Source organism: Haliotis rufescens, unplaced genomic scaffold (genome assembly GCF_023055435.1).
Source record: "Haliotis rufescens isolate VD_foot unplaced genomic scaffold, xgHalRufe1.0.p SCAF_15, whole genome shotgun sequence".
NCBI lineage: Eukaryota > Metazoa > Mollusca > Gastropoda > Lepetellida > Haliotidae > Haliotis > Haliotis rufescens.
The window spans coordinates 29,946,003-29,973,807 of NW_025963835.1; the positions used below are offsets into that span (position 1 = coordinate 29,946,003).

Sequence of the window (27,805 nt, forward strand, 5' to 3'; positions counted from 1 at the left end):
CTTTTCATTTAAAACTAGGATGTTATTTTTGTGGCAGGCGGTTTCTTTTTTTTTTTCAATAGTCAGAAGCATAATTATTTTTGTCACGAATTTTGGGGACATTTTAATTTTTTTCGACAAAATCCTTTGATTACAGGATATCGGAAATGGAGTGTTGAAAGAGTATGACATGTTGTATTGACAATTGTAAAGACAATATTTCATGAATAGGGTAGTTGGTCATGAAAGTAAATATAACATTTGATCATGAAAGCAAAGATGACATTGATAATGTAAGTAAAGACCAAATTTGATCATGTAAGCACATATGAGTGAGTGAGTTAGGCTTAAAGCCGCTTCTAACAGTATTCCAGCTTAATCATGGTGTGTCAGCTTAATGTGGAGGAAAGCCCGAAATGATGCAGGTCTCAGACGTTTACCACTTCAGTGAAACCCACGAGCACGGGTATGGTGCTGACAATCCTAGAAACATAATTGGGGCGAACCTGGATTCAAACCCACAATCATAGGTTTCTGGCTTGCCCAAGGGACGCAACTCTGCACAGTGAATCGCGGCGCCGTAGACAACTGGGCCACCCGTGCCCCCTAAGCACATATGACATCTAATCTGATTTGATCTAACACCCCTGCTAATCCATAACTTTCTGGTTGTTGCTTAAAGCACTAAATGGTGTATTAGACTTTTCCTCTATTTTCTCCCTCTTGACTCGGCTTGAGAATCAATCGTCGTGCACCTGGGACATCTGGCACAGGCAGCTTTGGTGTCATCAGTTCCACAGACAAAACAGTCTGGGCACCAGGCACTGTGGTTCTGGGGAGGACTAGTGGCGTTATTAGGACAAGAAATGAGGGCATCAGGCACATGCATCATGTTCTTTGGAGGACTAACTGGGATTTGTATCCGCGGAGGACCAGCTGCTGGGATCTTAGGACAAGGATGTGTGTGTGTGGGTGTGTGTGGTGGTGTGTGTGTGTGGGGGGTGTGGGAGTGGGTGGTCATCTGGCACAGGCATCATGGGATCTGTGGAGGACTAGCTGGAATCTACATCATCAGTTCTGTGGAGGACTACCTGGGATCAGGCACAGGCGTTGCACCTGTGGCAATTAGACCACTAAAGTATACCCACCTTACTACAGAGAATGGAAAATTAACTTTGGTAAAAACATGTATGACTAGAAAGTGTGGGTGTCACAATCCACTTACCTCAGGTAAGGTGAGGTGTGCTGAGGTGAGTTGAGGTGAGGTGAGGTGAGGTGAGGTGAGATGTTAGGTGAGTTGAGGTGAGGTGAGGTGCGGTGCGGTGAAATGGGGTTTATATTCTCCATGTTAGATTTGACCCGAATAGAAAAAGGTTGTTGCTATAGGTTTGTAATTGCATTACTGGTTAATTTAGGTTAGTTTTTGCAGTTTTAGCAGTTTTCATGAAAGGGGTTAAGTTAATGCAGTTACCAGGCCAATTTACTGCAAAATCATACAGAATATAAAAATATGAATCAATACATGGATAGGCATATCATGTCGAGAATCATCAGGTGAACATTTGATGTACTGATGCATTAGTGGATTGTGACAACCCTGATATTATAAAGGTGTGAGACATGAGCCTCCTGTTTGTGAAGGTAATGAGTCTGATGAAGACTTCACTGAAGTATATCAGAGCGGTCCTGTCTATGGGAGGTCAGAACTCAGCCCTCTCTCTCCTCAAACACCAGTGCAAATGGGTGTGGCCGGATGATGAAGTCGTACTCTCCTTCCAGGCAGAAGTTCTTGGTGGCCGACTTGACCGTCAGCTGGTGCATGATGGTGGAGAAGAACAGGAACAGCATGATCTCGGCCAAACTTTCTCCTGGACAGCGCCGTGTTCCGGCACCGTAGGGCATGAAGTGGTCTGGAATCTCCAGGGAGTTCTCGTCTGTTAGGAATCTGCGTCAATACATTCACCAATCATTAGAACACATACGAGCACATATCCCTCTCATCTCACATCTTATCTGAATCTGTGATTTATTATCTCTGAATTTGTTTCAAATCAATGAGTGCCAATAAAGATCAAATCGGTCGGTCATGTTGTTTTTCTGTGAAAGAAATAAGGAAATAAAAATTACTTGTGATAATTAGTTTTCTGGACCAACTCTGTTTAAAGTAGGTGAAACGAAACAACCATGCAAATTTTATCACTGCTGTTCTTAAGAAATGGGGAATAATACATATACAATGTATAAATATTAATTCTTGCCATGTTAAAACATATTTGTACCTCCTTCATAAGTAACAGCACAATCTGGTAGTTGAAAAGGTCACATGGAATTTTAGGCCAAAAAAATGTAAACCAACTAAAAAAAAAGACCAAAGAAAAATGATAAAATGAAAAGTGACAAAAATAATAGCTAGGTAAAAAGATCTCCCCAGTTAGGAAAGGCCCCACTTTCTACAGTATAGTATTATATGCAACCTCTGTCACAAAAAAAACTGCAGGGGGAGCACGGGTGGCCCGATTGTCAAAGGCGCTGCAATTGGCTATGCAGAGTTGCATCCCTTGGCCACACTAGGAACCTATGATTGTGTGTTCGAATCCCGGTTCGCCCCGATTATGTTTCTAGGTTTGTCAGCACCATACCGGTGCTCGTGGGTTTAACCTTACTGGTAAACGTCGGAGACTTGCATCACTTCGGGCTTTCCTCACACATTAAGTTGACACGCCCTGGTATAACTGTATAACTGTTAAAACAGGCATTAAAGACAACTTACTCACTCACTCACTCACTCACTCAATGAGACTGCAATATTGCCGGTGTCACGTTTTCTACCAACTCGCTCACATATACAAAATCATCATTGTGTATGCACCTGTTGGGGTCGAACTTCATTGGGTGTTTCCAGTACCGGCTGTCATGGTGGATGCTCCACACGTTCAGCAGCAAGATGGTGCCCTCCGCTATGTCAAAGTCTGGTGAGCAAAAAACATGGAGTAAGGTGAGGTGAGGTGAGGTGAGGTGAGGTGAGGTGAGGTGAGGTGAAATGGTGTTTAACGTCACGTCGCAAGATTATTGCACTAATATAGCAACGTGAATGCACGTGTGTGTGTGTGTGGCTACTTGCACTAGTCCCTAGTGATGCCGATCTATAGTGCTAGCCCATTGAGTTACCTTGCCGCAGTTAAACATGAACACCCCTCTCAGACACAGTACACTGACTCCGAGCTAACCAGTCCTTGTTTTAGTCCCATAATGCCGAGCACCAGACAGGGCAACAACAAGTACCATCTTTTAACATCTTTTGGTATGACGAGGGCAGGGATCGAACCCCCGAGCAGGCGCTCTACCACTAGACCATGGAGGCAGTCAACATGGAGTAAATATACATGGTGCATTATCAGTACTTGAACAATGATGGATGGTGTCCCTCTTCTACATAAAAGACTGGTATAAAGTAAAGTATGCATGGTGCAGTATCAATACTTGAATGAACTGATTTCAGAATGATAATGTCATTCCGATAGGGAAGGATGTGTACCACTGACATGAGAGGGGAGATTTTGAAGGTATCTACGTAAGATGTATAGGCTGACCTTGTTCCCCTGTTGAGTTCATTAAACTATTCTATGAATCTGAATCAAATTGCTCCACTGTAACCATGGTATCTGTGAAAAAGAATGTAACCTTGTAACTTGCAGTTGTCCCTCGCAACGTGTGGTTGAAGGAAAGGGTAGACTGACGCCAGTCTCTCTGCTTCAAAGATGACGGCACTTGTATAGGGAAGATACGGCTGATCCTGTAGAGACGGGAGTCGGTCGTTACCCACAATGCCATCCAGTTCCTCTTGGACCTTGACCTGGATGTCAGGGTTCATGGCCATGTAGCCAAGCAGCCACGTGAGGACAACAGCCGTGGTCTCGTAGCCGGAGTTAGCGAAGTCCATCATCAGGAAGTCGATGTCCCCCTTCTCCATTAATCCATGGTCCTCCCCAGTCTCCAGATACAGCAGCAGGTGATCCATCATATCGCGGATGCTCCCTGGATCATAGCTGTCCTTGTGCACGTTCATAATCTTCCTCTGATACAGGATCTGCTGCAGGGTCTTCTCTTGAACAAATTCCAAATCTTCTCTCGGTGAGAAAGCTTTTAGGAATGGCACATAGTCAACAGCGTGGAAACATTTGGCAAAATTTCGGGCGTGGAATGTGGACAGAATCTCTTGCATGACACGGCCTGCTGGGTCAAACCTCTGACCATACGCTAGCCTCGTCATGATGTTCAGACAAGCAGATTCCAAGGAGTAGAAAGGATCCAGCGGTTTGTCAGTCTCAACAAATATATTGACAACTTCCAATATGTCTGCAGCCACTACGTCCTCGATGTTTTCCGAGCTGGAGCAGTAGACGTCGAGGCTGAAGTCGAGGAAGTTCTTCTTCATCACTGTCTTTTCATCATAATCAGCCGTACTGATACCTGAAATTAGAAGTTTTAAAAGGTTTTTACAATACAGCTATTACTGTTTCATTTTAATGTTTGTTTGTTGTTAAACGCTGCACCCAGCAAAATTCCAGCGATATGACGATGGTCTGTAAATTAATTGAGTTTAGACCAGACAGTCCAGTGATTGACATCATGAAAATCGTTCTACGCAATTGGGATATAATGACATGCATCAACCAAGTCAGCGAGCCTGACCACCCAATCCTGTTAGTCGCCTCCTATGACAAGCATAGTTTCCTTTTGACTTTATCACATGAGTTTGTATTATATCAGTTGTATCACGGTATGTCAGCATGATGTGGGAGGAAAGCAGACTTTTACCACTTTGGTGACATCCAGTTTAACCCACAAGCATGGGTTTGGTGCTGACAAACCTTCAAACAATCAGGGCCAACCTGGATTGAAACCAACGATTATAGGTTTCGGCATGCCGAAGGGAAGAACAGTGAATTACTGTACATTCGTGAGTGAGTGGGTTTAACCCCGTTTTGAACAGTATTCCAGTTATATCACAGTGTGTCAGCTTGATGTTGGAGAAAAGCCTAAAGTGATACAAGTCTTTGATGTTTAGCACTTTGGGGCACCCAGCATGGGTATGGTGCTGACAAACCTGGAACCATATTCAACAAACTGGGATTCGAACCGACATCATAGGTTTCGGGCGTTCCTAAGTGACGCAACTCTGCACAGTGAATTGTGGCGCCGTAGACAACTGAGAGCCCAATGCCATCCCTGTACAATAGTCTACCATGACTAAAATATGAAACTTTAAACATCATAAATACTTCCAAAACTACAAACAAAATACTCCTCAGATATCATATATGTCCAAGAGTATCCCTGGAATAGATCTAAGCTTGGTGCGCTGTCACATCAGATTAATATTATTGTTCCATGCTCATGAAGTCTTAATTACTTCTGTTACGTTCTCACCTTGATGTCGGTTTCCATTATACAGGATGTGACACACCTCAAAGTCAGGTCGATCACTGAAGTCAACCCCTTTATGTATCAGCCCTTCCAAAACAGCATCTAGCGAGCAAGCAATCACAACATTATGGGTGCCCAGCCGCAGCTGGTAGATATCGCCATACTTTTCTTTAAGGTTGGATAGCTTAATATGGGGCTTATTCCTGAAATAGTTAATGTGTCCAATCACAGGCCAGGTCCAAGGGCCTGGCGGAAGACGTTTCTGGGTCTTTTTGAATATGAAGAAGAGGCTAAGCGATGTTGCAGCAAGGATGAGCGTCCAGTGATGGGTGTGGAGACAGTCGGTCTGGAGGATGTCCAGTGGGAGTAGCAGCCGCTGGAGGAGACTGTCCCCGTCATGGTTGGGGGCGGAGTCACCGGGAGGGGCAGAACCAGTCATACTCACCCCTGCAAAACACAACTTGAAAGTAGGAAAACATCAGTACATATGAGTTACAGTATGATATCATGCAGTCGTGTTACAATACAAGCAACTCCTATTGTTGCACCACTATGTCATATACGTTAACTTGTATTGTTACGCACTGTGTGATATCATGCTGTAACTCCTATTGTTGCAACACTACGTGATATATGTTAACTTGTATTGTTATGCACTGTGTGATATACTGTAACTCCTATTGTTGCAACACTACGTGATATACGTTAACTTGTATTGTTATGCACTGTGTGATATCATGCTGTAACTCCTATTGTTGCAACACTACGTGATATATGTTAACTTGTATTGTTATGCACTGTGTGATATACTGTAACTCCTATTGTTGCACCACTACGTGATATACGTTAACTTGTATTGTTATGCACTGTGTGATATCATACTGTAACTCCTATTGTTGCACCACAACGTGATATACGTTAACTTGTATTGTTATGCACTGTGTGATATCATACTGTTACTCCTATTGTTGCACCACTATGTGATATATGTTAACTTGTATTGTTATGCACTGTGTGATATACTGTAACTCCTATTGTTGCACCACTACGTGATATACGTTAACTCGTATTGTTATGCACTGTGTGATATCATACTGTAACTCCTATTGTTGCACCACTACGTGATGTCATACGTTAACTCGTATTGTTATGCACTGTGTGATATCATACTGTAACTCCTATTGTTGCACCACTACGTGATGTCATACGTTAACTCGTATTGTTATGCACTGTGTGATATCATACTGTAACTCCTATTGTTGCACCACTACGTGATGTCATACGTTAACTCGTATTGTTATGCACTGTGTGATATCATACTGTAACTCCTATTGTTGCACCATGTGCTATTGTACTGTAGTGGTGGAATGAAAATCACAGTACGATATCATGTAGTTGTGTAACAATATGAGTTGCAGAACAATATCACACAGTGCTGTAACCATGGTAACAATATGGGACTGGTGGATGCCTTTGTTTAGTATCCTGTAGATACTATGATGATAACCCAGAAATCTTGACAAGTTCGAGACCTTTGCTTCGCCAACCGTAAGCGCATTTGTTGCTTTTATTGATAGCATGAAGGACTATTGTCATATTGATCAAACAAAATTATTTACAGTTTTGTCTTGGAAAAAATAAGGATTCTCTGGGGGTAGCACCAATAACGTCAACAAAGTTTTGATATGTCACTAGTTTGGTTTGATGCGATTTTTCTGTTGACTTGTAATACAAACTAAATATTTCACCTGAGAATCGCATATTTTATTGTGTGCATATGGTACATTCATTGTGTAAAATGACTAAAATTTTCACTTAGGCAATTTATTGAAATATCATAACATTACACTTCTGTCATATACCAAACCCTTCACCTGCCCATGTCATCATCTGATGCACAGGTCAACTTTCACTACTGATTAACAGCTCTGATTAATTACGATCTTCCTAGCTTTTCTGAAAAAGGGTATTTTCAATATATAATTTACAATTAGATTTCGTTACAAAATAAAGTGTATGCACAAACTACTTAGACCACAACCGCTTTATCTGAAGAAAATCCAACAAACCACTCGAAAGCAATAAGCAGGTGATAGCCTAATTAGGCTAGCAATTATTAGCCTACTGGTGAGCCAGGTGATGGTATTTTTAATCAAGAGATCTAAACCAGCTGATAAAAGATTTCATCACCTACTGTGAAATATGATGATATCCAAAGATATGTCTTATCTTTGAGTCGACTTATTCAAACACCATCCCGCTGACTACTTGCTGTGTCGTCCATTTGTAAACAAGGTCCCCAGTGACCTCGCACCTGAACTAAAATATCCCGGATTTTTTTAACCGTACAAATCACAAACAAATAATATTGCCAGTAAAACAGCAGTCTTACGCCATTTTTAGAAATATACCAGCTACTGTTCCAAGGCGTTAACTTGTTTGTGAATACGATAGGCCTATTGAAATGCGGTAGAAGGAACGAAACACATTTCCGTTATTTTTTGTGTGTTCCGGATTTTAGGAGTAGAAATGCATTGACCAATGAAAAAATGCTTCAGATTCAGTGCGCGTTAGAAGCAACATGGACGACCAAGGAAGACAGAATTTACCAAATTTGAAAATATGTGTAGATAATACTGAAGAAGGTGAAATATCCGACAGCGATAGCTCGTTAGAGTCCGAAGTAGCAATAGAGGTTGACGAGATCGTGAAGACTGATAACACTGGGGACGCTGGAGAGGTTGAGTTTAATGTGAGAATAGCGGATGTTGGAAACGAAAACAAAACAAAATCGAAAACAGAGGTATGTTTAACTGTAAATTTATCAGATGAGCTCACTCACAAGACACATCCGGAATAAGCATGTATGTTTATTCTAGTTTGTGAATGTGTTTTAAGGGCCCGTTTTTAATTAACCCGAAGAACGCGATTCTAATAAAATATGAACAACAATGAGATATATGAAGTAAAAAAACTAAACTAGGTAGAATAGTATATTGTAAATGATTTTATCACAACTTCTCAAACAAATAACTGGGAGGGTGGAGGATCTAACTGATGCTGCTAACTTGAAACTAAGCTAGGCTAATGAATTTGCCAACACCTTTCAGCAAGCTTTTCTGCTAAAATTCCTTATGTTTTGATTTATATACTTATATAGATCTATATTGAAACTGATGCTGAACAATAAGTTACGTTTTGCAGGCTTAAAATATAATTCCATTATAAGAAACGTGTCTACGAATTTACTCCCGGTTTGTCTACAATTTCACCGTAAATTGTGTCTACAAGCTGGGAGTGGCTATGATTTCACCGTTATCCTTTAAATACAGTTTCTTTTGTGTATTAAATATGTTAAATGAGACAAAACAGTGAGCATGGTGAGGCATGTCCTAATTTTCATTGAGCATGTGGTACCTATAATGACATGTGCATTTTCTTCTTCATTTTTCCCAGGTTTATACAAAGAAATATGAAAATAGAGATGGCGATTTTATCACTGGAATTGACCTTACATCAAAGGTATGTGGATTTGGTTCATTAAGATAAGTTTACCTGAACAGCTGTCAGGTATCGTCTGTAGGCTGTACCCTAGCTATGTATCAATGACACCGTACATAACAGTGAACCCACCCATGAAGATCAGGGGAAGAATAAGTCTTCAGCAACTCATGCTTGCCGTAAAAGGCGACTATGCTTGTCGTAAAAGGCGACTAACGGGATCGGGTGGTCAGGCTCGCTGACTTGGTTGATGCATGTCATCGATCCCAATTGTGTGGATCGATGCTCATGATATCAATCACTGGATTGTCAGGTCCAGACTTGATTATTTACAGACTGCCCTCATATAGCTGGAATATTGCTGAGTGCGGTGTTAAACAACAAAACAACCAAACAACAATCAGTAAACCATAACAACCCTACTGTTCAACAAGTATATTGATAATCACTGATAATATATAAATGTTTAAGAAAATTTCATCAGCGTTTTCAGGATGTAAGGTATCTTACACTTTTGCTGGCAACGATTATCAGATTGTTGTTTAATTACTTTAATAGGAAGCCATTGAGAAGAAAGAAGAGCGTGCTCGAAGGTTTGGCATTGAGGTGTCACAACAACAGGGCATGGATGCTGATGTCAAGGCTCTCTACCAAAGGTAAACTTCAAGATCACATGAGAGTCGGAGGGTTCAGCGAGTACAACTGCCCATCTTCATCATCTTTGGACATCAAAGATTTGTCATGATCACAAAGATAATAAAAATTTGCTTTTAAGTCCCTGAGTTAAATAAGTAACTATGGGCGCTAAAGAAATTAATAATTTATATATGATGAGTTTTGGCGTACGTTTATGTAGTTAATGCAGTAACTGAAGGACACAGGAGACTCAGTCATCTGAGGTGCAATTCACTGTGCACATCATGCAGAGTTGTGGTCCTCAGGGGTATCATCAAATCTCATTAAAATCAGATCTTAGTTCTCGCTACCGCTAAGCAAAGATCTGAGTACATCCCATTAGGGGTCACGTCAGAATGACCTTTCATCCGACTAATCAGAACATCGCTTACCAGATCAAGAAAGTGACAGTCAGAATGTGATTTCTAATCATGCAACCTTGAAAACTTTAACACAGGGTATTCAAAACGATAGTTACGGGCTTAACAACTGAATCCATACAATCCCAGTTCGCCCTGATGATGTTTGTCAGCACGATGGATTCACCAAAGTGGTAAACATCTAACATGTTCTCAGACCCGCATTGAAGAATTTCCTTCTACATTAAGCTGACACGCTGTGATATATTTGAAAACATGTTCAGCATTTTCAAAGCATGTAAAACCAGACTGCATGACTCTCTTATGCAGTAACTTCCCTTGTCAGCTTGTAGCTTTTACTTCCAGTCTGGGCATTAAGGATGCTGACTTCAGCCATGGCGAGCGTGGAGTCAGGCCAGAAGCTATCCACATCCGTGGGACTGAAGACATGAGCACACAGGACATATTCCGCTATTTCAAGGAGTTCGCACCAGGAGGTGTGGAGTGGATCGATGATTCCTCATGTATGTACACACTTTCGTGCATTGTCTTAACTCCATAGGTATTCCATGTCAGAGAACCCTATTCTAAATAGAATCTGCTGAAATAGGGAACTATTTTTAGACGACAGGTTCACAGAGTCTGGACATGAATGCAATGGGAAGTTAGTAATTTTTCTCAGTAGCTATCCAAACAATGATTACATGTGGGCCAACTGTCAAAAGGTAAGAAATTATCACTTGCCCTAGCATACCTTAAGTTTTAGATAAATTGGTTTCGGGGAGTTGGAACAATTCTAATACATGTATACTCTCCGTGAAAAAGAAATACGAAAGCATTTTCAGTGACACTTGATGTGTTCATTCATTGGTTGAGTGAAAAGAGGTGAATGTCCACTGGACACATGCTACCATAGAGGACACAAGTCGGTGATGTGGACGTGACATGTCAAATGTCAAGGTCAGGCAGTATTGTGTGTGCCCATCCTGGTAGACAAGGAATGCTCTGAAGTGAAATGTCATTTTTAAGATTGTCCTTTTATTCAGGAATAACAACACTAAGTCTTCAGTGTTTGCAGTCAAGAGAACCCTTTGCTCCTTGCGATTGTTTGCTGTATTATTTTGATTTAGAGATTTTAGAGAATTTTTTAATTTTTCACATTAACATGGTATTTGTGTTGTTACATCCAAAGTTTTAACATTAAAAATATTACCGTATTCGACGTAATAAGCGCCCCGCTCTAATAAGCGCCCACAGCGATATTTGCTGATATATTGGCTAGTGAACAATCCCAATTAGCACCCCTTCCGATTGATCAATGTTCGCAAGACTTTTTTATTCGCGTATAATACACACTCGTGTGTTATATGCACCCTTAGTTATGAGCAATCAAATTCTGGAAAAATATATCTGTCGTACATAAACATTTCAAGCTGTCACCATAAACCACGAAATTTATCTTTCAACTCTGTTTTTTTTCACCAAAATAATATTCTAATAAGAGCCCCCTATTTCTAATTTTGAGACCGCCCTGGGCGCTTATTACGTTGAATACGTCGAATATTTGGCTGCGACAAGGACACCCTCCATTTTCATCCTCAACTTTGACACTGAAGTGTTAACTTAGTATCTGCTCCACATGAACTCAGCACTGATCTGCTGATTATTAAAGTGACAGATGAAAATCATCAGGTTAATCAGTCTATCTTTGAGAACTATGGCCTGGATAAGCATGGTTCTTAGTGTATTTAGCCAGTCTGTGCTTAGCCTCTGATCTTAACGTGGCTCTTACCGCAATGTTCTCAGTGTTATTATGGGGACTATTATTGGTTGGGCTTGCTACACTGAACAGAATTGTACTAGATTGAAGCTGCGGACTAGTGGCTAAAGTTGCAGACTGGGTAACATTGACATGTTTTTGTTTCCTGGTGTGTAGGTAATGTGGTCTGGGCTGACCCCACGACTGCAGCAAGGGCGATGCTCAAAATGAGTCGCAGTCAAGAGTCCGGCTCGGAATTGATGAGTGGCGATGAAAAATCAAAAGGCCAGAAAAAAGGTAAAAAGTGATATTTGTTGTATACTAAAGGTGTGGTTGATAAACTTGGGGTTTGATAATCAGGAACTGATATTTCCACGAACATCTTTTTCTTTCTACAGTTTTTGACTTGCGGGTAGAAAGAGCTGTTCTGCTGTATTCCATTGTTGAAAATGGCTTTACACTCCCACTGATGTTTCCTTTTCAGTCTGATCCTTGATAGGATTCCGGGGCTCGATTTAGCTATGTAAAACATTATTATTGAAGATGCAGCCTAATATTTATGTTAACATGAACTACGTGTGTTTGTGTCTGCCTAAGCTTCCTTGTCCACTCAACATCAGTCTGTAGTATTGTAAATACACCTTAGAGGTATCAGAGAGGTATTAATCACAGCAATATCAGATCACCCAACACACTCTTTATACAGCTGGTCACAGCAATATTAGATCACCCAACACACTCATCATACAGCTGGTCACAGCAATATCAGATCACCCAACACACTCATTCTACAGCTGGTCACAACAACATCAGAGGATCACCCAACACTCATTCTACAGCTGGTCACAGCAATATCAGAGGATCACCCAACACATTCTTTATACAGCTGGTCACAGCAATATCAGATAACCCAACACACTCTTTATACAGCTGGTCATAGCAATATGAGATCACCCAACACACTCTTTATAGAGCTGGTCATAGCAATATCAGAGGATCACCCAACACACTCATTGTACAGCTGGTCACAGCAATATCAGATCACCAAACACACTCTTTATACAGCTGGTCACAACAACATCAGAATATCACCCAACACACTCATTATACAGTTGGTCACAGTAATATGAGATCGCCCAACACACCCATTATACAGCTGGTCACTGCAATATCAGAGGATCACCCAACACACTCATTATACAGCTGGTCACAGCAATATCAGATCGCCCAACACACTCATTATACAGCTGGTCATAGCAATATCAGATCACCCAACACACTCATTATACAGCTGGTCATAGCAATATCAGATCACCCAACACACTCATTGTATAGCTGGTCACAGCAATATCAGATCATGCAACACACTCATTGTATAGATGGTCACAGCAATATCAGATCGCCCAACACACTCTTTGTATAGATGGTCACAGCAATATCAGATCACCCAACACACTCATTGTATAGATGGTCACAGCAATATCAGATCATGCAACACACTCATTGTATAGATGGTCACAGCAATAACAGATCACCCAACACACTCATTGTATAGATAGTCACAGCAATATCAGATCACCCAACACACTCATTATACAGCTGGTCACAGCAATATCAGATCATGCAACACACTCATTGTATAGATGGTCACAGCAATAACAGATCACCCAACACACTCATTGTATAGATGGTCACAGCAATATCAGATCACTCAACACACTCATTGTATAGATGGTCACAGCAATATCAGATCGCCCAACACACTCATTGTTTAGATGGTCACAGCAATAACAGATCGCCTAACACACTCATTGTATAGATGGTCACAGCAATATCATATCACGCAACCTGGGATAGACTTATCAAGAAATGTGAATGTAGCCAGCAGGGCTTGCTCCTTTTAAAAGTTACTGGCCCATCTCCAAACTAACTACAACTTAATGGTGGAGGCAGCAAAGTGGCCGAACCTGTGGTTGCATAGCCACCTAGCGGGGCTTTGAAAATTGAGAGCTCCTCAGTCGTGAATTGCCTTTTCCTGCACTCTAAGATAAATTCTTGGCCTCTATTTGCCTCATTTCGAGGTGATTTATGAGCAAATTAGAAGTTGTTGTACACATGACAAAATGTCGTCCGGTTGTCATTCTACCGAGATGATCGTCATATATCTTTCTTTGAGTTAACGAGTCAAAAGACCTCAGCCCCCCCCTCCCTCCCCCCTTAATTATTTTCTCTTCAAAATAACATGATCCCTGAGCATGCTGAGTAGTGTCTTATTAAGAAAATATAATATCCATGGAAAGGGGTGAACTTTTGACTGGCCAGGCGGACCAATTACTTTACATTTCAGCAAGCCCTTTGTAATTTGAACTGGCCACAGGCCAACAGGCCAGCAGTTAAATCAACCCCAGCCAACACACTCATTATATATCTGGTCACAGCACTAATATCACTAGGCCCTCTTCCTCTGCCTGATCCAGGTGATGTGAAGACTCCGGTGATGGACAAGGAGGAGAAGGATGGTGTGAAGGAGGGAGGAGAGGAGCAGGGCATGGAGGTAGACGATGATGAGCTGGATCTCCTCACAGATGGGCAGGATGAAAAAGAAAAGAAAGAAGTGAATAAAGCTGTTGAAGAAAAGAAGCCTTCAAATGCTGGTGATGTGAAATTAGACTCAGATGAAGATACCTCATCAAAGAGAAAGGTATGGATGTTTAGAAAGTCATTATATGTGTATGATAAGCTTGTTGTAATACATTTCTGTAGTCCCCCGCTGTGATATTGCTGGAATATTGGTAAAAGCGGTCACTTCGGCTAAAGAAAATAAAAGAATTGGTTCTCAGGCAATGGCTTTTGTAAATAACGTGCGGGTGGGTGGTGGGTTTTTAAAAAAAATAATTATTTGCTTGTTCAAACTAGTATTTAACCAAATAAACTGTTGTGTACCATCAACCTGGGAAAGGGCCTCCCTACATAAATGTATTCCTTGATGAGTAAGATACTGGAATACAGTATTTGACTACCATTGGGCTAAGAATATTTAAGGATATTTTTTTTTTAAATGGAAATAAAAAGGAAAACTGCGGCAAACTTTATGATGATGCGGGCAGTGCCTGAGAACAAAGACTATTTTTTATCCCCCCCGGCATATAATGCGGGGGGATATAGCGATCAGCCAGTCTGTCTGTCCGTCCGTCTGTCCATCTGACCGTCTGTCCGTCTGTCCGTCCGTAATCATTTCCTTTTCCGGGGCAGAATTCGAAAACCATTCAGTGTATTTGATCGAAACTTGGCAAATCTATCAGGCACATACTGAAGTGGTGCCTTTTGATATTTTGAGATTTTTCTAATTTTTATTTTTTTCAATTTTTATGGAATGAAGTTGGACATAGACTCAATTGGGGATGGGGTTCGTTTCCAGGGCAGAATTCGAAAACCATTTAGTGTATTTGATCGAAACTTGGCAAATCTATCAGGCACATACTGAAGTGGTGCCTTTTGATATTTTGGGATTTTTCTAATTTTTATTTTTTTCAATTTTTATGGAATGAAGTTGGACATAGACTCAATTGGGGATGGGGTTCGTTTCCAGGGCAGAATTCGAAAACCATTCAGTGTATTTGATCGAAACTTGGCAAATCTATCAGCAATCAGGCACATACTGAAGTGATGCCTTTTGATATTATTTTTTTTACAAATTTTTATTTTTTACAATTTTTATGGAAAGAAGTTGGACCTAGACTCCATTGGGGAACGGGTTCGTTTCCGGGCCAGAATTCGAAAACCATTCAGTGGGTAAACAATGTATGCTTCTAAAAGAACATTCAACTGTTGACTCATTACATACAGAATTGCACATTTACTAGTGGTTACTTTACAGACAGCTGCTGGGGGGATATGTCATCTTTCTGATGACTCTTGTTTTAGCCTGATACAGACGTTTTTTCATGCAAGGTGTTTGAGCATAGATTGTGACTATTCAGGATATGTATATTTTTTTAAACGAATAGTTGAAAAATGTGGTTTGTCATGAGTATGAGTGGTGGGGTGGCTAAAACTTCGGCTCATGTTGACGAATGCCTGGATTTGATCAACATCCCGAGGCAAGAGAGTTAACTGACTTTAAAAGTCCTGTTTCTACCCTTGCCAAACTAGGCTGGAAGTCCTGGGCTTGATCGTAGCGCCACCGGAGGCTATTACGAGTTATGTCCCTTCTACGCCTCTTCTATTGACCAATCAGATTCCACCTCTCGTATCACTTGCATTTGCTTCAAACAAAATGGTGGCGCCCTGTCAAGACGATCTGATTGATAATCAAGCGCTATATTGTGATAAAACGGGTCTTACACCGAGAAGTGCATCAAATCACGTGAGCACCTTGATTATAAACATGAAAAGATTTGGAAAATATCTGTTGACAAGAGTTGGCGGTGCACATGCTTTGCAAATCCTGCAATCGACCGAAATCTGCATGACAGTTTATGAATTTTGATTTCGTTGCACGATTGTGATTGGACTATGCATAGACTCGTTAGTCAAACCAAAATGAAACTCCATAATACCAGCCTAGTTCGGCAAGGGTGGAAACTGGACTTTTATGGTCAGTTAACTCCCTTGCCTCGGGAAGATGGGGTTTGATCCACCAAATGGTGCTCCAGGAGCAGACTGTCCATGGCCCTGGGTTAAGTTTATTCTGAATGTCTTGTTGTGGATGACGGAAGATAAGGGTGCACTTGTCAGGGCCAGAGGTCAGAGTTCAATTTCCACATGGTACAATGTGTGTAGCCCGTTTCTGATGACCCCTGCAGTGATATTGCTGGAATATTGCTAAACCAACGTAAAACCATACTCACTCTTTCCTGAGTGTGACATTATGTTTTCATAATTGCAAACAAAACATCTACATGATCCTTATCGTCTTTCATCTTTAAGTAATTTGTTGTAATCAGTATGTCGTTCATTCTGTAGTTCAAATGTTGTTGTTGTCCACTGGTCCCTCGGTGACATGGGTTGATGTCCCCTCTATGTGAGTATATGTTCCCCCGAGCCTGCAGGACATGGCGAGTACATCAAACCATGTCCCCCGTGAGTCCAATGGACAACTTGTTGGTTCAGCTGCAGAAGCTGTCAACATGGTCAATACTGCACCTTATCTCAACATTTTGTTGACCACCTCCGTGGTTTAGTGGTAGAACGTCCGGCCTGGAGAGCGGAAGGTGCGGGGTTCGATCCCTGGCCACGTCATACCAAAAGTCATTAAAAGATGGTACTTGTTGTTACGCTGTCTGGGTAACAAAGACTGGTTGGCTCGGAGTCGTATACTGTGTCTGAGTGGGGTATTCATGTTAAAAACTGTGACATGGTATCTCAGTGTGCTAGCACTATAAAATCGACTATTAGCCTGGACTAGTACAAGCAGCCACGCACACACACATGCATGCACGTCACTATAGAAGTGCAATAATCTTGGACGCAACGTTAAACCCCATTTCACCTCACCTCACCTCACAACATTTTGTTGTGGATAAAGGGTTGCTCCAATTGAAATGCACATTTTTGGTTCAAATCGGTCGATATTTTTATTTGTAGAACAAGAGGGCGGAGTCGACTGAGTCCACAAAGGAGGAAGAAGAGGTCGACTACGACGAGTGGGGAAGCATCAACACCAAGGACAGCAAACCCAAGCACAAGGAACAAGTGCCCTGGCCACCTGGGAAATGGAGGCTCGGTCTTAATGCACCTAAAGCTAAATTCATCTTCCTCCGCTTTGCCACTAAAGGTAAGTTATCTAAGTTCCAGGGAAATTTCTGCCCCCATCTCTTTGTTCCAGGTGAATTCCTGCCCCCTTCTCTTTGTTCGAGAGAAATTTCTGCCCCCTTCTCTTTGTTCCTGGAAAATTCCTGCCCCCTTCTCTTTGTTCCAGGGAAATTCCTGCCCCCTTCTCTTTGTTCCTGGGAAATTCCTGCCCCCTTCTCTTTCTTCCTGGAAAATTCCTGCCTCCTTCTCTTTGTTCCAGGGAAATTCCTGTCCCCTCCTCTTTGCTCCAGGGAAATCCCTGCCCCCTTCTCTTTGTTCCTGGAAAATTCCTGCCTCCTTCTCTTTGTTCCTGGAAAATTCCTGCCTCCTTCTCTTTGTTCCTGGAAAATTCCTGCCTCCTTCTCTTTGTTCCAGGGAAATCCCTGCCCCTTTCTCTTTGTTCCAGGGAAATTTCTGTCCCTTTCTTTTTGTTCCAGGGAAGTTGCTGCCCCCTTCTCTTTGTTCCAGGTAAATTTCTGCCCCCCCTTCTTTGTTCCAGGGAAATTCCTGCCCCTTTCTCTTTGTTCCAGGGAAATTCCTGCCCCCTTCTCTTTGTTCCTGGAAAATTCCTGCCTCCTTCTCTTTGTTCCTGGAAAATTCCTGCCTCCTTCTCTTTGTTCCTGGAAAATGCCTGCCTCCTTCTCTTTGTTCCAGGGAAATCCCTGCCCCTTTCTCCTTGTTCCAGGGAAATTCCTGCCCCCTTCTCTTTGTTCCAGGGAAATTCCTGCCCCTTTCTCTTTGTTCCTGGAAAATTCCTGCCTCCTTCTCTTTGTTCCAGAGTAAATTCCTGCCTCCTTCTCTTTGTTCCTGGAAAATTCCTGCCTCCTTCTTTTTCTTCCAGGGAAATCCCTGCCCCTTTCTCTTTGTTCCAGGGAAATTTCTGTCCCTTTCTTTTTGTTCCAGGGAAGTTGCTGCCCCCTTCTCTTTGTTCCAGGTAAATTTCTGCCCCCCCCTTCTTTGTTCCAGGGAAATTCCTGCCCCCTTCTCTTTGTTCCTGGAAAATTCCTGCCTCCTTCTCTTTGTTCCTGGAAAATTCCTGCCTCCTTCTCTTTGTTCCTGGAAAATTCCTGCCTCCTTCTCTTTGTTCCTGGAAAATTCCTGCCTCCTTCTCTTTGTTCCTGGAAAATTGCTGCCCCCTTCTCTTTGTTCCAGGTAAATTTCTGCCCCCCCCCCTTCTTTGTTCCAGGGAAATTCCTGCCCCCTTCTCTTTGTTCCTGGAAAATTCCTGCCTCCTTCTCTTTGCTCCAGGGAAATTCCTGCCTCCTTCTCTTTGTTCCTGGAAAATTCCTGCCTCCTTCTCTTTGTTCCAGGGAAATCCCTGCCCCTTTCTCTTTGTTCCAGGGAAATTTCTGTCCCTTTCTTTTTGTTCCAGGGAAGTTGCTGCCCCCTTCTCTTTGTTCCAGGTAAATTTCTGCCCCCCCTTCTTTGTTCCAGGGAAATTCCTGCCCCTTTCTCTTTGTTCCAGGGAAATTCCTGCCCCCTTCTCTTTGTTCCTGGAAAATTCCTGCCTCCTTCTCTTTGTTCCTGGAAAATTCCTGCCTCCTTCTCTTTGTTCCTGGAAAATGCCTGCCTCCTTCTCTTTGTTCCAGAGAAAATCCCTGCCTCCTTCTTTTTGTTCCAGGGAAATCCCTGCCTCCTTCTCTTTGTTCCAGAGAAAATCCTGCCCCTTTCTCTTTGTTCTAGGGAAATTCCTGCCCCTTTCTCTTTGTTCCAGGGAAATCCCTGCCCCTTTCTCTTTGTTCCTGGAAAATGCCTGCCTCCTTCTCTTTGTTCCAGAGAAAATCCCTGCCTCCTTCTTTTTGTTCCAGGGAAATCCCTGCCTCCTTCTCTTTGTTCCAGAGAAAATCCTGTCCCTCATCTTTGTTCCAGGGAAATTCCTGCCCCTTTCTCTTTGTTCCAGGGAAATCCCTGCCCCTTTCTCTTTGTTCCAGGGAAATTTCTGTCCCTTTCTTTTTGTTCCAGGGAAATTCCTGCCTCCTTCTCTTTGTTCCAGAGAAAATCCTGCCTCCTTCTCTTCGTTCCAGGGAAATTCCTGCCCCCTTCTCTTTGTTCCAGGTAAATTTCTGCCCCCTCCTCTTTGTTCCAGGAAAATCCCTGCCCCCTTCTTTGTTCCAGGGAAATCTCTGTCCCCTCCTCTTTGCTCCTGGAAAATTGCTGCCCCCTTCTCTTTGTTCCAGGGAAATTGCTGCCTCCTTCTCTTTGTTCCAGGGAAATTTTGACTCATCTCTATCAAGAAATATCTGCCCCTCCTCATGGTTTCTTGGAAATACCTCCTAATTAGTTTGTGAATATTGTTCTATTTCAAGTGATCATATCTTTACAGCCGACAGGAAACTTCCTCGAGCAGAACGCAGAAGCAAGTACTACAGGAAATATGGAAATCCCAATTATGGAGGTTGGTGTTGTAATCAAATTCCTAACAGATTGCTATGAATGCTCCTGTTTCAGCCCTGTCTGGGGAGGAGTGGGCTGAGCATGTGGTTAGCCAGTATCATATCTTATTTTGCTGGAGAAGAATTTTGCATGGAAGTAAAGACAAGTGTTTTTGCAATTGGAAGCTCCACCCTATTGCCCTAATTCTTTGTGTGTGGGTGGATATGGGAGAAGGTTGACGCGGTGGTGGGCGGGCGGGCACAAGTATTGATGGACATGGGTGGACATGAGTGGTGTTTACATGGGTGGTGGTGAACGCGGGTGGTGGCGGGTACCCCTGGTGGACACAGGTGGTGGTTGGTGACTGGACATGGGTTGTGGTTGGTCAACACAGGTGGTGGTGGGTGGACGCCGGTGGTGGCGGGTACCCCTGGTGGACACAGGTGGTGGTTGGTGGGCACAGTTGGTGACTGGACATGGGTTGTGGTTGGTCAACACAGGTGGTGGTGGGTGGACGCGGGTGGTGTTTGGTGGGCATGGTTGGGGACTGGACATGGGTTGTGGTTGGTCAACACAGGTGGTGGTGGATGGACGCGGGTGGTGGTGGGTGGACGCGGGTGGTGGTGGGTACCCCTGGTGGACACAGGTGGTGGTGGGTGGACGCGGGTGGTGGTTGGTGGGCGCAGTTGGTGAGTGGACGCGGGCTGTGGTTGGTCAACACAGGTGGTGGTGGATGGACGCGGGTGGTGGTGGATGGACGCGGGTGGTGGTTGCTGGGCGCAGTTGGTGAGTGGACGCGGGCTGTGGTTGGTCAACACAGGTGGTGGTGGATGGACGCGGGTGGTGGTGGATGGACGCGGGTGGTGGTTGCTGGGCGCAGTTGGTGAGTGGACGCGGGCTGTGGTTGGTCAACACAGGTGGTGGTGGATGGACGCGGGTGGTGGTGGGTGGACGCGGGTGGTGGTGGATGGACGCGGGTGGTGGTGGGTGGACACAGGTGGTGGTGGGTGGACGCGGGTGGTGGTGGGTACCCCTGGTGGACACAGGTGGTGGTGGGTGGACGCGGGTGGTGGTTGGTGGGCGCGGGTGGTGGTGGATGGACGCGGGTGGTGATGGATGGACGCGGGTGGTGGTGGGTGGACGCGGGTGGTGGTGGGTGGACGCGGGTGGTGAGTGGACGCGGGCTGTGGTTGGTCAACACAGGTGGTGGTGGATGGACGCGGGTGGTGGTTGGTGGGCGCAGTTGGTGAGTGGACGCGGGCTGTGGTTGGTCAACACAGGTGGTGGTGGATGGACGCAGTTGGTGAGTGGACATGGGTTGTGGTTGGTCAACACAGGTGGTGGTGGATGGACGCGGGTGGTGGTGGATGGACGCGGGTGGTGGTGGATGGGCGCAGTTGGTGAGTGGACGCGGGCTGTGGTTGGTCAACAGAGGTGGTGGTGGATGGACGCGGGTGGTGGTGGGTGGACGCGGGTGGTGGTGGGTGGACGCGGGTGGTGAGTGGACATGGGCTGTGGTTGGTCAACACAGGTGGTGGTGGGTTGACGCAGGTGGTGGTCGGTGAACGTGGGTGCCCCAGTTGTCTTAAGCAGAGTTGTGTCTGGTAGGCATGCTAGAAACCAATGATCATGTAATCAAATCCACGTTCGCCATGGTCTTGTTTCTATGTTTGTCCGCTCCATGCCTGTGCTTGTGGGCTTTAAAGAAAGCAGTAGACATCTAACACCTGCATCACTTCAGGATCTAGCTGACTCACTGAGATCTAACTGAAATACTGTTCAAAGTAACGTTAACCCAAACTTGCTTCCCATGTAGGTAGACAAATGTACATGAGATACTAAATAGTGACTATTTTACTTCCAGGTATGAAGGGTCTCATCAGCAACTCAAGGTAAGCTGCACTTCATCATTTGGAATTTTATGTATCATTTGTCATGTTTTCATAGAATTACTTAAAGTTGCTGAGACAAATTTAATGAAGTTTACTGAAAAAAACCCACTGATTATTCTTTTTTGTTGCTTCATTTTTTGACATAGTCACGATGGCTTACAGTCTTGTGGAACCGATAAGCCATGCAATGTCATAAAAATGAGATCTCCTACTCTTCAGGAAGACCTGAGTAATGTTTTTTTCTTGTCTGTGGTGTAGAAAACAGAGATTCCGCACAAAGACATTCGAGGAGGAGTTAGAAGAAGCCAGGGATGCAATAGAATCTCAGCGAGAGGAGCGGGAGGCCAGACAGAGGGGGAACTCGGAGGAGGAAGAGGTGGAGGAGGAGATCCAGCTCCCCAGAGTGTCCCCGCTCAAGAGGAAGCGGGCAGAGTCTGGCGGCGGGAGTGGGAGTGAGGACGGGATGGACATGGAGGCAGAGCTGCAGCAGCTTCTTGGGCCCCCTGCTCGGAAACAGCGGTCAATGAGGATGTATGCTGACGATGAGGAGGAGGAGAGAAAAGCTAAGAGGTTTGTTTCAAGAAAGTTGTGACTCAATGATTAGGTTAGCAAGAATGTTGATGTACATGATAGAATTTTCCAGAGTTTGGATTGTCACTGGATTGTTTGGTCCAAACTTCATTACTTAGACCATCGTCATATAGCTGGAATATTGCTGTGTCCAGCATTTATAAAAAACGCAACAAAACGAAACATTGTCGCAAATAATTGATAATGACGCCATCCATGACACCCATGTTCATGACATAAATGAATTTATGTCATGTTATTCCATTATCAGACCTGTAAACTAATTGAGCTGATTAGGACGTGCTGTACAGGATTTTCAGGTTGTCAGGCTGATATCCGCAGTTAGAATCTATTTGGAGGACCTGACCTGTAATTCTGCTGATTTAATTAACCGTTAAATATGTTGAAACGGGACTGATTTAGTTTTCATCAGAATTTGACCTTCAGTGGCAGAGAATTTTCTGAAGTCTTCCACAGAAAGAGTATTGACAATAAAGAATGCTCTTCAATGGACTTTTTTTGGCACATGTCAAAAAGGTCAAGGTCATGAGAAAAATCACTCAAAAACGTTTGTGGTTCCCCTTTTTAAAAAGTATTGATGGATTTATTTTGTGTTTATCATTAAATTTGGTATGTACCATCTCAAAGATGGGGCTTTGAAAAGGTTTTTGTTAAACTACGTCAAAGGTCAAGGATGGCATTTTTTGAAAACATCTGCATTGTCAGTTTCTCAGTCATGGTTACCCCTAAAGGCATGAATCTTTATGTTTGCATGTATCTTTCAAATCCACTTGAAACATGAGAATCCAAGGTCATAAGCTGGTCATCTTTGAGGTTATTGTGAAACATGGTTTTTGCTTTCTTTGTCATTTAGTGGCACAAATTCTACTTGTGTAGTCATGGTAGTTGGGGAGCACGGGTGGCCCAGTCTTCTAAGGCGCTGTGATTCGCTGTGCAGAATTGCATCCCTTAGCACGCCAGAAACCTATGATTGTGGGTTCGAATCCCGGTTCGCCCCGATTATGTTTCTAGGTTTGTCAGCACCATACGCGTGCCCTTTGGTTTCACCGAAGTGGTAATCATCTGAGACCTTCATCACTTTGGGCATTCCTCCCACATTAAGCTGACACGCCGTGATATAACTTGAATACTGTTAAAAGCGGTGTTAAACCCAACTCACTCACTCACTCATGGGGGTAAGTAATTGTTGGATCTTTTGAAGCTTTCCTAAATAAGGTCATTGTCTGGAAGTAATGGTTTTTTGACTTGAAGTATATGGTGGTATGATAAGATTTTAGGGGCTTTAAGAATGTTAAGAATGGTGGTGGAGGTGACGATTCTGTTTTTGCAGGTACTTGCAAACACCTCTAGTTAAGTCAGTTTGAACCACATCCATTTTTTTTTAGACCAACTTCACACTTTGTCAATTTTGTTTTCAGTCGACTTGGGAAGGGGAGTGGTGTGATGACGGTTGTTGCCGGTGCTCGCAGCAGACCTGCTGGCAAAGTTACAGATGCCCGAGAACTCATCAAACGCAGTGCGTTGAGATCTCAGATGAAGATGGACAAAAACAGGGACAGTTCACCAGAGTCCACAAAGCGATCTCGAGGTGGTGATCTCAGGTTGAGAGTAATGACTAATCCTCTGGTCAGTGACAGTGAAGATGAGGAGGAACAGGAAGGTTCAGAGGAAGAGTCTGAGGACGGAGAAGAGACTCCAAGGTCAAATGTTATGTCACGTTTGGGACCCTCAGGGAAGGCTAGCGGTGACAGTGAGGGGGAAAGTGACGACAGTGACGGGGACTTGAGAGCAAGGCTTGGTGTTCACAGTTCTGTGGACCATGTGAGGAGTGACCTTAGGTCAAGGTTAGGTGGTCGGAAAGGTCACAGTGACAACAGCAAATATCCTTCCATGAGGATTGAAGTGTTTGAATGATGCATAATATCATCAAGATTCAGTGTGCTCATTTCTCTCTGGGTAGAACCGTCTCTCAATAAACATCATTCTCTGGATATATTGATGGAATATCAAGATGGACAATGACAGATAAGTCGTATGAAGCTTAATGTCATCATTTGTGGGAAGCAACAAGTTATGATCTTCTTAAGTTTATTTTTTTGTTTATGTGATAGGGGATGCAATTAGATTTGAGGTATTTGGCATAAAAGACAATTAGCAAATAAACAATAACAGCAAGAGTTGAAGTTGGACTGGAAAATGGGATAAATCCAGAGATGCCAGCCATGACTATTGTGGCGTAATAGTTAATTAAAATCATGTTATTACCCTTGTCCTCCTCCAAATTATCTTTTTGTTATATTTTTCACGAATTACTTTCATGCATAAAAATTCACGGAGAGCAAATTGTTAATGCATCAGTGACCTTTATAATTCTACAGCAAGACTATGCTGACCAAGGACAGCAATGCTTTTAATTCATATGGTGTTAAAATATCCATTCCATGATGATACGAAGTCCATCATTGGTTGTCATGTTTATACACATTTTATCGATCGGTTGATCTTTATGGGTGCAGACAGGGAACTAATTGCATGTACACTGTAATTACTTCGGAGCTTGAAACACCACGTTGTCTTTCTGAAAAGCAGCTAATTAGTGACACATGATAAATTTGGTGAATATTCGGAGTTTTGTCCATGTGTTTAACTTAAATCAAGGCCATAAGTCTTTGTCACATGCAATTACACTTTTTTACACCAATGATTGATCTAAAACTTCAGTTAGGGCTGGCATCTCTGTGAACTGAAACATGAGATAATCTTATTATAGGTAAAATGGGTTTTTGAGGCCAGATTAGGTACACACTGATCATATAATGTTCAAGTATTGACAGTACAGGGACTTATGACCAGCTTTCATCACAATCATGCCTTTTAAGTCCAATAAGTTCTGTTGTTCATATGTATGTGCATATGCCACTGTGGTCTAGGTGGAATATTGCTGACTACAGGTAACCATGGTATAGCTGTCATATTGCTGACAACAGGTCACAGGTCGTCACTATTATATAACTGTAATGTTGCTGGTTGCCATGGAATGGCTGTAGTATTGTTGGTTGCCATGGTATAGCTGTAATATTGCTGGTTGCCAGGATATGGCTGTAGTATTGCTGGTCACCATGGTATGGCTGGAATAGTGCTGGTCACCATAGTATAACTGTAATATTGCTGGTTGCTATGGTATAACGGCAATATTGCTGGTTGCCATTGTATAGTGGTAATATTGCTGGTCGCCAGGGTATGTCAGTAGTATTGCTAGTTGCCAGGGTATGGCTGTGATATTGCTGGTCACCATAGTATAACTGTAAGATTGCTGGTTGCCTTGCTATAATTGTAATATTGCTGGTCGCCATTGTATAACAACAATAATGCAGGGTGCCATGGTATAGCTAATATTGCTGGTCACCATGGTATCAGTTATAATGCTGGTCTGCATGGTATAACTGTAATATTGCTGGTAACCATGGTATAACTGTAATATTGCTGGTAACCATGGTATCAGTAATAATGCTGGTCACCATGGTATAACTGTAATATTGCTGGTAACCATGGTATAACTGTAATATTGCTGGTAACCATGGTATCAGTAATAATGCTGGTCACCATGGTATAACTGTAATAATGCTGGTCACCATGGTATAACTGTAATAATGCTGGTCACCATGGTATAACTGTAATAATGCTGGTCACCATGGTATAACTCTAATGTGGCTGGTCACCATCTTATAACTAATGTTGCTGGTAACCATGGTATAATAACTGTAATATTGCTAGTAACCATGATGAGCTGTGATATTGCTGACTATGACTCCATGGTGTGACCATGACTGATATATTGCTGACTACAGGCTGCCTGGTGTAGATGTTATATTGCTGACTGCAGGTCGCATTGGTGCAGCTGTGATATTGCTAACTACAGTTTACAGTGGTTTGCTGTTGTATTGCTTACTTGAGTTCACTGATGTATTGCTCTACAATTGCTGACTACAGGTCACTGTAGTATGGCTATAACATTGCTGACTACAGATCCCTGTGTATAGCTCTTACAATTGTTACCCCACTCTATCCCTCTTTTCTGTAGCGCTGTTAATGCTGAGTGTCCATTGAGAGAGAATCGTCACCAGGTTCCAGGGGAAGCATGTATACTATGCGTATATCCATGGCAACTATGCAGCTTCTCATTATTTCATCTTCCAGTGTCATCCTCATTCCATTATCCATTGCTAGTGTGGAAAGTGGGACAGTGTTGTCTCCATATTCACAGATGGAAACAGGACTGATGTCCAGGTCTTCTGGGCCCACTTACACAAAGCGATCTTAGCGCTGAGACCATTGTAAGCCTATGTTAAAGTATGGGAGTTATTATCATCTTAGCGCTAAGATCGCTTTGTGCAATTGGGCCCTTGTCCAGGACAGGAGACTTTTCAGCTGCTGCCTCTGTTCCATCACGATTATCCAGTGTAGTTTATCTCCATTCTCTGATGATAAATACCCTGGAGCACTTACCACCACAACTTGGTTTTGAATCAAGTTAATGCAGTGCAGAAGACAATGCAAAAATAGCTGCCCAAACACATTACTTTGTTCTCATGATTGAAATGAGCAGAAATATCATCAGTCTTTGACCTACCACGTTTCAGATCACCCAATGGGTGTGCTTTGTGGCATAACGATTTTGACTTTCCAGTCTTAATGCTTTACAGGAAATAATCATTTAAGTGTCTCCTCATTTGATTTAGTATATACAGCTTGCTTGTACGAGTGAGCGATTTTGGATGGAGATCCAATCCGAACTCTCATTAAAAGAAGCATTTTGATTGGTTGGGTGTTGATTTCAAACCCTTGAGTGAGAGAAGTTCTGTATCAAGATAGTGATATGAGAGATTGAGCTACTCGTGTCACTTCCAGAAGCTGTGGTGTGGGTGGATCAAGGGTATACGTCAGCATGATCCAGATATGGTACACTTGGAGAGGGCTGTATGTGTTTATCAGTATCCATTCTCATAGAGTTGCCTTCTCAGAGTCTACCCAATAACACTGGGAACAAGATTAAGGGGCAAATATTAAACATGTTAAAGATGGGTACAATGTGTGAAGCCCATTTCTGGTGTCCCCCGCCGTGATATTGCTGGAATATTGCTAAGAGTGGCGTAAAACCATACTCACTCACTCACTCACTCATGTTAAAGAGTGCAACCTAGAGATTACCACACAAGTGTCTGTCTGGATTTAAGAAAATGAGAACTCTGAATCTCAATTTTGAAACAATATAACAAAAAAATAATAGTCTTTGTTCTCAGGCACCGCCCGCATCATCATAAAGTCTGCCGCACGTTACATCTTTATTTCCATTTTCCAAAAACATAAGGAAATCCTAATACTTAAAAACAATGCGATCCAATAAAGCATGCAGTTACTTCCCTTTACATGTGCACTCCTTTACTGCGCATCTCTTA

General features: G+C 42.9%; 2 protein-coding genes across 3 annotated transcripts; one reads left to right on the forward strand and one right to left on the reverse strand.

Annotated features, from left to right (window-relative positions):
• Nucleotides 1-463: 463 nt before the first annotated feature.
• LOC124131950 (cytochrome P450 2U1-like) lies at nt 464-7,731 on the reverse strand. Of its 2 annotated transcripts, none has more exons than XM_046495486.2 (5): nt 7,601-7,731; nt 5,410-5,853; nt 3,661-4,449; nt 2,849-2,948; nt 464-1,924 (listed from the first exon to the last, which is right to left on the reverse strand). In XM_046495486.2, the coding sequence occupies exons 2-5, from the start codon at nt 5,843-5,845 to the stop codon at nt 1,687-1,689; spliced, it is 1,563 nt and encodes a 520-aa protein (XP_046351442.2). In that variant the 5' UTR covers nt 5,846-5,853; nt 7,601-7,731; the 3' UTR covers nt 464-1,686. The 2 variants fall into 2 exon arrangements, with proteins under 2 accessions (XP_046351442.2, XP_046351443.2); XM_046495487.2 differs by having other exon boundaries at nt 7,597-7,707.
• A 238-nt stretch (nt 7,732-7,969) lies between these two features.
• On the forward strand, nt 7,970-27,740 carry LOC124131951 (nuclear cap-binding protein subunit 3-like). The gene is made up of 11 exons (XM_046495488.2): nt 7,970-8,209; nt 8,863-8,928; nt 9,466-9,563; nt 10,308-10,465; nt 11,878-11,997; nt 14,178-14,401; nt 17,287-17,476; nt 19,817-19,888; nt 21,731-21,758; nt 22,017-22,328; nt 23,768-27,740. Exons 1-11 carry the CDS (start codon nt 7,988-7,990, stop codon nt 24,261-24,263), a joined length of 1,986 nt encoding a protein of 661 aa, XP_046351444.2. The 5' UTR covers nt 7,970-7,987; the 3' UTR covers nt 24,264-27,740.
• Nucleotides 27,741-27,805: the final 65 nt, after the last annotated feature.

Bases quoted from the DNA above. Each gene is read 5' to 3' on its own strand.
- LOC124131950 (XM_046495486.2), bottom strand. From the start codon at position 5,845: ATGACTGGTTCTGCCCCTCCCGGTGACTCCGCCCCCAACCATGACGGG. The intron at 2,949-3,660 runs GTTACATTCTTT...TTTGCTCACCAG, and splicing joins GGACAACTGCAAGTTACAAG to ACTTTGACATAGCGGAGGGC. The intron at 1,925-2,848 runs GTGCATACACAA...GTATTGACGCAG, and splicing joins ATGAAGTTCGACCCCAACAG to ATTCCTAACAGACGAGAACT.
- LOC124131951 (XM_046495488.2), top strand. From the start codon at position 7,988: ATGGACGACCAAGGAAGACAGAATTTACCAAATTTGAAAATATGTGTA. The intron at 14,402-17,286 runs GTATGGATGTTT...TTTTATTTGTAG, and splicing joins ATACCTCATCAAAGAGAAAG to AACAAGAGGGCGGAGTCGAC. The intron at 17,477-19,816 runs GTAAGTTATCTA...ATATCTTTACAG, and splicing joins CCTCCGCTTTGCCACTAAAG to CCGACAGGAAACTTCCTCGA.